This window comes from Nannospalax galili, unplaced genomic scaffold (assembly GCF_000622305.1).
Source record: "Nannospalax galili isolate Female #2095 unplaced genomic scaffold, S.galili_v1.0 scaffold682, whole genome shotgun sequence".
Taxonomy (NCBI): Eukaryota; Metazoa; Chordata; class Mammalia; order Rodentia; family Spalacidae; genus Nannospalax; species Nannospalax galili.
Window position 1 is genome coordinate 500,021 of NW_008348076.1, and position 9,563 is coordinate 509,583.

At 44.8% G+C, this 9,563-nt stretch overlaps 1 protein-coding gene across 1 annotated transcript; it reads left to right on the top strand.

The window, feature by feature from the left end:
* Nucleotides 1-4,751: 4,751 nt before the first annotated feature.
* Nucleotides 4,752-7,951, top strand: CUNH2orf74 (chromosome unknown C2orf74 homolog). Its single transcript, XM_008844494.1, has 4 exons — nucleotides 4,752-4,873; nucleotides 5,262-5,375; nucleotides 6,043-6,208; nucleotides 7,778-7,951. The coding sequence occupies exons 1-4, from the start codon at nucleotides 4,752-4,754 to the stop codon at nucleotides 7,949-7,951; spliced, it is 576 nt and encodes a 191-aa protein (XP_008842716.1).
* Nucleotides 7,952-9,563: the final 1,612 nt, after the last annotated feature.

Genomic DNA, 9,563 nt, shown 5'->3' on the forward strand with positions numbered 1-9,563 from the left:
AGCCTTCAAGATTCCCTGTCATTGGGCAGGCTGGACCCCAACTCCGTGGCAGAGAAAAAGAGAAAAGCAAATAATTACTAAGGCTGTTAAAAACACCGCACCCTTGAGAACAGCTAGCAGGAAAAGCCATTTCCAGCAGAGGTTACTACTGTTTATCTCATGATGTAAAAATGTCTGCAGTGGAAACAGAAACTCTCATCCGTGGAGAGTCCTCTCTGCTCTGCCCAGGACTCTCAAGAACTCCAGCATGGCTATTTCAGCAGGGCTTCCCCAGTTCTCTCCACTGGATGTTGTGAGTCCCTGATTTGACAATGTCTTGCTATCTATCTGCCACTTGCTATTTGTTCTTTTATTTTTTTTATTCTTTTTAAAAACATTTATTTAGTTTTATGTGTATGAGTGTTATGCCTGCATGTATGTAAGTGCACCTGTGGCATGCAGTGCTCACAGACGACAGAAGATGACATTGAATTCCCTGGAACTGGAGTTATAGATGGTTGTTAGCTGCCATGTGGGTGCTGGGATTCGAACCTGGGTCTTCTGCAAGAACAGCCAGAGCTCTTAACCACTGAACCATCTCTCCAGCCCATTGTTCTTTTATTTTTGCTTGTTATATAGTTAATAAAGTCATTCAAAACCAAACGTATGACTATTGTCGATCATTCTGTACGGAACACAGGGTAATGCCAGTATCACAGAATGACAAGAAAATGTCCCTTCTTCAATTCTTTGGGCATGATTTAAGAAGGATTACAGTTCTTTTAATATTTGGTAGATTTCCCAAGTGAAATCGCATCAGCAAGGCTTTTCTTTGTGGGTTTGGGGTATTTTGTTTTGTTCTGTTTGAGACAGGATCTCACCATGTAGCCCTAGCTGGCCTGGAACTCACTATGTAAGCCAGGCTTGAACTCAGAGAGATCTATCTGCCTTTGCTTCCTAAGAGCTGGGATTAAAGGTATGCACCACCCTACCAGAATGGTGAGGTTTTGATTGCTGATTCAGTCTCATTTTAGGTCTATTCACATTTTCTGATTCTTTACAATTTAGAGGAAAGGCTTTATGTTCTTGGAATTTTTCCATTTCAGTTGGGTTATCCAATGCTATGCCTGCCTGTACACAAGTTCACCAGTGTGCTGCAATGCCTGTTGTCTTAGTTTGTTTCTTCATTGCTGTGACAAAACACTCTGACCAGTACCAACTTGGGGAGGAAAGGGTTTATTTGTCTTACATCTCCCAGGTCGCAGTTCATCAGGGAGCCCAAGGTAGGAACTCAGGGCAGGAACCTGGAGGCAGGAGCTAGAGCACAGGCCATGGAGGAACGCTGCTTACAGGCTTGCTCCCTTGGCCCCTGCTCAGCCTGCTTTCTTATGCAACACAGGCCCACCTGCCCAGGGGTGGCACCACCCACAGTGGGCTCGGCCCTCCCACATCACTCATCAAGAAGATGCCCTTCAGACATGGCCACAGGCCAGTCCAATAGAGGCAATTTCCCGATTGAGGCTCCCTCAACCCAGGTGTGTCAAGTTGACACTAAAGCTATCCAGTACACCTGTGGAGGCCAGAAGTGGGAGTTGGGGTCCCTAGAGTTACAGGTGGTTGTGAGGTGCCCACGGGTGCTAGGAACCAAACCCAGGTCCTCTGGACAAGCAGACAGTGCTCTTAACCACTGAATCTTCTTTCCAGCCACCCCTCCTAACACACACACTTTTAAAAACCCTTATTTTATTTGTATGTGTGTCTGTATGAATGTACATGTGGGTATGGGTACCCTTGGAAGCCAGAAAAGGGAGTCAGAATCCTCAGGAGCTGGAGTTACAGGTGGGTGTGAACTGCCTGATGTGGGTGCTGGGAACTGAATGCCAGTCCTCTGGAAGAGCAACATGGACTCTTACCATGGAGTCATCTTTCCAGCCTAGTTTTCTCTTATAATCCTTTTGTATTTCTGCTGAAATGGTTGTAACGCCATGCCCAAATTATTTATTATTATTATTATTATTATTATTATTATTTTGGTCTTTTTGAGACAGGGTCTCCCTGTAGCCCCAGCTGTCCTGGAACTCACTCTATAGACCAGACTGGCCTTGAACTCACAGAGCTCCGCCTGCCTCTGCCTCCCAAGTGCTGGGATTAAAGGCGTGTGCCACCACGCCTGGCCCAAATTATTTTTGAGTCAGGTATATTTTGTTAGGCCCTGGAGAGCCATCTCTGAGTTACCTGATAGCCTCACAGAACTTACATTCTGTGAGTTTAAAAGTATTTATAATGTGGTAGAGGGGCTGGAAAGATAGCTCAGTGGTTAACAGCACTTGCTGCTCTTCCAGAGGACCCAGGTTCAGTTCCCAGCCTCTATGTGATGGCCAATAACCATCTGAAACTCCAGTTCCACAGGATCCTCCCATGGTGCACTTATAGGCAAAACATTCATACCCATAAAAAGAAATATTTTTTAAATGTGATTTAGAGATCAAATTTGAATATCCTTTCATTTCCCAAACAAATTTAAGAGGTCTATTCTCCACATCATATTTAGTGAAAGCTGTCAGGGTAACATCTTACCAACTGCCAAGCATGGTTACACCTTATATGTTACAGGCCTCCCTTCTTGAATGTCTGTGGTGATAGTCCAGGGGTGTGGAAGAGGGCGCCCTACTCCAGCACTGTTCTGTGCCCCATACTCACACTCAGGCCTGGGGATGGCTAGTTTTCCTGCATATTGAGGTGTAATATCTACATAGCAGAAGGCATGAATGCATCCATGTTACAGTTTGGAGGTTTGCATCAGTATATACCTATGTAACCATCAGTAGATCAAAATAACTTATTTCAATCTCCTTAGAAGCAGCCTTTATGTGTGGATGATCACACTTGAGGGCTTATACTCCATCTGCCACCTGCATAGAGTAAGAAGTGTGAGACAGCTCCTGAGTCTTTGTCTGGGAGCTTTGACTGGAGGAGCCATCCAGGAATTGTCTGGATTCTGCTAGGAGCAGCTCCAGTGTCCTCATGTTGTACAAAAGTGACCCTGAGCCCGCCTCTAACAAATTCATATTCTCTCTCCCCCACCCCGGCCCCTTCCTCTTTCCCTACACACCCTCCAAAGATTAAGAAGCTGTAGAACCTGACTTTCTAAAGGGGAGGACAGTGATGCTGCAGTCCAAATCCAAAGATATATAAAGGTGTCCCCTCTAAAAATTTTCGTTAGAGCCTTTGTCCCAGTGCACCCATGTCAAGCCTTTGGACAGTGCTTGAAGAGTCCTTATGAATAAAGATGGAGTTACTGAAAGGGGGGTGTAGGAATAAGTTTTAGCTCTGTCTTGTGGATGCAGAGGGCATGGCATAGAACATTCCTTCTCTAGTGAGGACCAGCATTCAAGGCACCAACTGGAAGCAGAGAGCCTGGCTCTGACCTGCAGGGGTCTTGACCTTGGGTTTCCCAACTTCCAGAAATGTGAGGAATAAATTTCTGTTCACTAAAAATTATTTATCAGTGGTCCTCTGAAATAACAGTACAAAATGGACTGAGGCCTCCAGCCAGGTTTACCTCTGACTTTGTAAGATGTGGTTGGAAGAAGTTGCAGTGTTGAGACAGGGTCTTGATATGTGCTGGCCTTAACATCAACAATTCTGCCTCAATCTCAGCACCTACCCCAGTTGCTGGGCTGGGATTACAGGCCTGCCCTACCACCTCTCCCAGTAGTGTCACTTTCTTCTAAATTCCTTCTTTTAAGAAAATCCAGCTTGACCCTCTCCCTTCCTGCCAGGGGCATGATGGCTCTTACCTTAAGTTAGGTCCAGCCTGTATTCATATTCCTACTGACCATCCTGTTCCTGCTTCTCCAAGCTGTGGCCTTCACAGTGGCCAGTTTTCTTGTGAATCTTGGAAATTAACCCAGTGAGATGGGATAAAGAACGTGGACCATTCACCCAGGAGAAACACCATTAGTGTGCGTTGATTACCTGGGGGCGGGGGGGGGGTGGGCTACATAGGGGATTTAAAAAGAAGGAAATAGTGGCCGGGTGTGGTGGCGCATGCCTTTAATCCCAGCACTCAGGATGCAGAAGTAGGCGGATCTCTTTGAGTTCAAGGCCAGCCTGGTCTATATAGTGAGTTCCAGGACAGCTGGGGCTACAGGGAGACCATGTCTCAAAAAGACCAAAAAAAAAAAAAAGAAGGAAATGGACTCGTTGATCTCATCTGTGAAGAAAGCAATCAATGAAGCTTGAGTCGGGAGAGCTGGAGCCTGGAAAGTAGGAAGAAAATCCTCATCCAAAAAATGGTCAAGATGGTGCCAAATGACCACCACTTCCACATCAGAGAAAGGGCAGACAAGGACATCCGGAGAAGTTGGTGGCTGTCCTACCTCTAGATGACTTGCTCCAGCTCAGTGGTTCCATGGTTCCATGATGTCACTGAAGAGAAGAATGAAGAGCTGGATTTGGCTCCGGCTGCTCCAAGTCCTCTCTCATCTGGGTTTTGGCATTTTTGGGGTGAGGGGAGGTGAGCTGTGTGAGCAGTGTCTTAGCTCAGTCTCCCCTCTGGCCACCTCAGTCCCCATCGCCTTTATGGAGAGAAAGTAGGCAGCGTGAGTCCCTTCCACCAAAACTAGCCAAGTGTCTTATGAAGCTTGACCCATCAAAAGAACAGCAATGAAAACAGCCTTTTATTCTTCTGTTTCTAGAAAACTTAAAGAACAAGAGAACTACAATCAAACTGAGCTGGAAAAATGTTTGGACAAAATGCCCTTGAGAAAATGGACAAGTCTTCTAAAGCAAGCCCCACGAGCTTTGAAACCACAGTGATCACTTTCTTCATTATCCTTTTAATTTGCTTCATTTGCATCCTCCTTTTACTGGCGGTTTTTTTATATAAATGGTATAAGTCTGTGTTGATAATTTGGGATCAGATTTCAAGGCACTGTAGCAAACATTATCTAGAAATAACATGAAAGAAGTTAAAATAGAATATGTAACAGGTTGGTGGAGCACACCTGTAAGGCCAGAACTTGGAAGGTGGAAGCAGGAGGAATAGGAGTTCAAGATTACTCTCTGTTACATAGTGAATTCAAGGCCAGCCTAGGCTTTGTGAGACCCTGTCTCAAAAAACCAAATGAATAAATAAAATAGAACACATAATGTAGTGGTCCCTACATTTTCCACTTCAGAGTTTTAAAGTGCAAGTTTCCTGTTTAAAAGTGAAATTCCCACCGCATCTTAGAATGAGGGCCGGTCTTCTTTTTTTGACACTGCCTGCTTGTTTTCAGTTTCAAAGGCACGAAGACTCAAGAGTCAGAAAAGCATCTTTGTACAGATGAAAGTGGAGGTGAAGATTGTTTAGTGGCAAATAGGGAGATGAGCAAACCTGAAGAGCAAGAAAAGTGAGTGTGGGGCTGGGGGAGGGCTCGGGATGAGGGCTTCCTGCTGAAGCATGGCAGCCCCAGTCAGATCCCCAGGACCAGGAAAAAAGCTCAGTGTGGCAGTGTACATCTGTAACCCCAGAGCTAAGGGCAGAGACAGGAGGATCCTGGAGGCTCAGTGGCCAGCCAGCCCAGCCCAAATGGTGAGCCCCAGGTGCAGTGAGCAACTCGGTCTCTAAATAAGGTGGATGGGGCTGGAGAGATGACAGTTCAGTGGTGAAAGCACTAGCTGTTCTTGTAGAGAACCTAGGTTTTGTTTCCAGCACCCACATGGTGGCTAACAACCATCTGTAACTCCAATTCCAGGGCATCTTGTGCCTTCTTCTGGCCTCTGTGAACATTGCACACATGTGGTACACTACACATGTGCAGACAAAACATTCATACACATAAAAACTAAAATTAAATAAATTAATGGATAAGTGATTGAGAAAGGCATCCTGATATCAACACATATCCAGTGAGGCAATCATGCACTTAGGCACAGACACAGGCACACACACACACGCACACACACACACACACACACACACACAGAGTATGGATGTGACAGAAAGCCATTTTTGTATGTGATGATGCTGATTAAGATGCAAGAATTTTTGAAAACTCTGTTGATTGATTTTCCCAGGATCCTACTACACTATGTGAACTTGGAAGCACCAGTGAGGCCTGGCATTCTTGTTCAAAGACAGAGTAAGGAAGTGGTGGGCACACCCTTAGGAGAAGAGGCAGAAGACAAGGACAGAAAAAAACAGATGGAGGAGACTGAGAACTTTGGAGAAACTGATCGAGAGGTGATATATATTTCTATTCTCTTGCTTAGAGTTTAGGTGGCGAAGAAGCAGGAAGTCAACCAGGTAGGGGCAAGAACTGGGGGTGCTGTTGCCTGCAGCTTGGATTCTGTCTGGAATGAGTCCAATGTCCACAATCCTTTAACCATTCTTCTAAGCCAGTTATTTTGTGTTCTGAAACCAGTTACATATGTCAAGCCTAGAAGCTTTTCATTTTCCGTTTTCATTCTTACATTTCTGTTTCACTTAATTTTCTTTCATTTTATTTTTCTTAAACTCCTATGATCTTGGAGCTTAAAAGGCCTTGTAGGCCACCTAAGGGATCTAAAACTCTCAAGTCACAGATGAAAAATGAGAATTGTCCATTCCCCCACTGCAGCTGAGCTCAGGACCAGCCCCCACATCCCTGCTGCAGCTCTGGGTTCCTTCCACCACAGCACACAAACACTGTCAGAACCTGCATGAACTCCTGCCACACCACCATCCTCTGTCCAAGACAGAACAGTGGTCCACGTGGCTCTTAGCTTAGCCTTCTTAAGGAGAACAGCACATGTCATCAAATAGTATTTGATGGTATCAATGTAAGCTTTTTTAAAAAAATATTTTATTGGCCGGGCGTGGTGGTGCACGCCTTTAATACCAGCACTTGGGAGGCAGAGGCAGGTGGATCTCTGTGAGTTCAAGGTCACCCTGGTCTACATAGTTAGTGCCAGGACAGCTGGAGCTACAGGGAGACCCTGTCTCAAAAAGACCAAAAAAAATTTATTTTTATTTATCTTTTTTATTTTTTATTTTTTTACATATATGAATATACTGCCTGCATGTACGTGAGTGCACCTGTGTCGTGCAATGCTGAGGAGCTCAGAAAAGGAGGTCTCAGCGCTGACTGCTCTTGCAAAGGACCCGGGTTCAGTTCCCAGCACCCACATGGTGGCTATGAACCATCCTTAACTCCAGTTCCAGGGAAATCTGAAGCCCTCTTCTGACCTCCATGGCAGTGCATGACACGGGTGCACTCACATACATACAGGCAATACGCTCATACACATAAAATAAAAATAATAAATTGTAGGACCCCCAGGCTGGGGTACCCAACATCCACGGGAGGCCGCACCCCAATAACTCAGTCCTCAGACCAGGAGATGCAACAAGCAAGAGGATTTAATCATTTGCGCAGATGGGCCCCTGCCTCACTCAGAGAGAGAGAGAGCAGCAGCCCTGAGCTCAGCTTACAGGTGACTTTTAAAGGCAAAAACCACAAACTACAACTGGCAGCAGTGGGAGGGGGCCGGCAGCAACCAGCAGCAGTGGGAGGGGGGGGAAGTTTCGGGTGATGTCCGGTTTGTGTACGGAGCATGAAAAGGTCAGCTCTTTCTCAGCAGTTAGAATTATTTTACTTCTTACTTCCTTGTTCTGAATATTCTTCTTTGGTCTGGGGGACTTGGTTTGAATCCACTTTAACCTGGGGGGCTTTAGTTTGATTCCATCAAAATAAAATATATATATTTAAAAAAGCAGGGCTTGTTATGGTCCTAAGTCGGTCATTGTGCTATTTGTTCCACTCCCTTGCAGGGTGAAAATGTACAGAAAGCACCTAGACCTGTCCATAGAACTCCTTCCGCTGTTGAAGGCCAAAAAAGACCATTAAAAGGAGTGACATTTTCTAAGGAAGTGATTGTTGTGGATCTTGGAAATGAACACCCCACACCAGGAAGCTATGCTCAAGAACACAAAGAGAGAAAATAGAGCTCAGAAGAGGCTGGCAGTGAAAGAAATGTAACCTTTGACTGACACTGGATTGACTGAGGGTACTGCGCAATGTCGAAACAGCAAAGTGATGGGAATTAAGCAAACACAGATCATCCTTTTGTGCACAGAGAACTGCACTGTGCAAAATTCCATAAGTACAATACTGAGCCTGAATATAGATTTTTAAAAAGAAATCTGAGTTGAGTAAAATGATTATATTACATGTTCTTAAAAGTCTGTCTGCTCAAGTAATCAGTAATTTATTTGTACAGATGTTTGTTAAGTAGGTCAGAGTCTTCAATTGCTCTGATCACAAGCATTCATGATCAAGCGTTACAGGTATCACCATAGAAACTTCCAACAACAAGGGCCAGGTTTCTTCTGTGCACCCCATCAAGCATTTTTAAAAATATTTTATTTATGGGGCTGGAGAGATGGCTCAGCAGTTAAGAGCACTGACTGATCTTGCAGAGGACCTGGGTTCGATTCCCAGCACCCACATGGCAGCTATGAACCATCCTTAACTCCAGTTCCAGGGGAATCCGAAGCCCTCTTCTGACCTCCGCAGCATTGCATGACATGGGTGCACTCACATACATGCAGGTGATACACTCATACACATAAAATAAAAATAATAAAATATTTTTTAAAAATAAAAAATTATTTATTTATTTATTTTTATTTTATGCGTATGAGTGTATTGCCTCATGTATGTGAGTGCACCCATGTCATGCAGTGCCGCGGAGGTCAGAACAGCCGGGGCTCTTAACCGCTGAGCCGTCTCTCCAGCCCCATCAAGCACAGTTCTAAATGTCTTTCTTGTACTGACATTTTTCCTTTTTCTTTTTTTGGAGACATGGTCTCCCTTTAGCCCCAGCTGACCTAGAACTCACTATACAGAACAGGTTGGCCTCGAACTCACTGAGCTCCATCTGCCTCTGCCTCCCCAGTGCTGGGATTAAAGATGGGCACCACCATGCCTGGCCTGATCATAGCTTTTAAAGATTGGTACAAAAAAGCAACTACCAGCAATAAAATACCCTGTTAATTTAGGCAAATTTTAGGATTAAATCATCTTGTTATCGGTCATTTAAAATTTACTGTCAAAGTCAGGCATTGTGGTAGATATGTGTAGTCTGGGCTACTTGGGAGACTGATGGAGGGAGATCATTTGAATCCGTGATCAGATGGATCACAGTAAGACATTTCTAAATAAATAAAATTTGTTGTCCAAATGTTGAATGTGATGGTACAGACCATGCAACCACAGTCAGGGGACTGCAGTAAATGGGTGAAATGTGTAAGGGGCTATCAGGAGAGAGATAAAAAGTAGAGATAGCACTTGCTCCAGGGGCTTGGCATGTCCTCATTGCCCATGATCAATAAATATGCGCTAAGGACCAGAGGTTATATATGCTGAAATCAGAACGTGTAACTGCTGCAAAGTGGGTCATTAACAGCATGCAGTGGAGGACATAAAAGCCAAGGCAGAGGCACATCTGTGTGCAAAGTTAGTTGGAGCCAAGAGCTGGTGTTAGGAGAGTTGAGGGGTAACTGCAGTGTGCTGTGAAGTGTGGGATGTGTGGGGTCCAGGCTAGGTAGAAGTGTG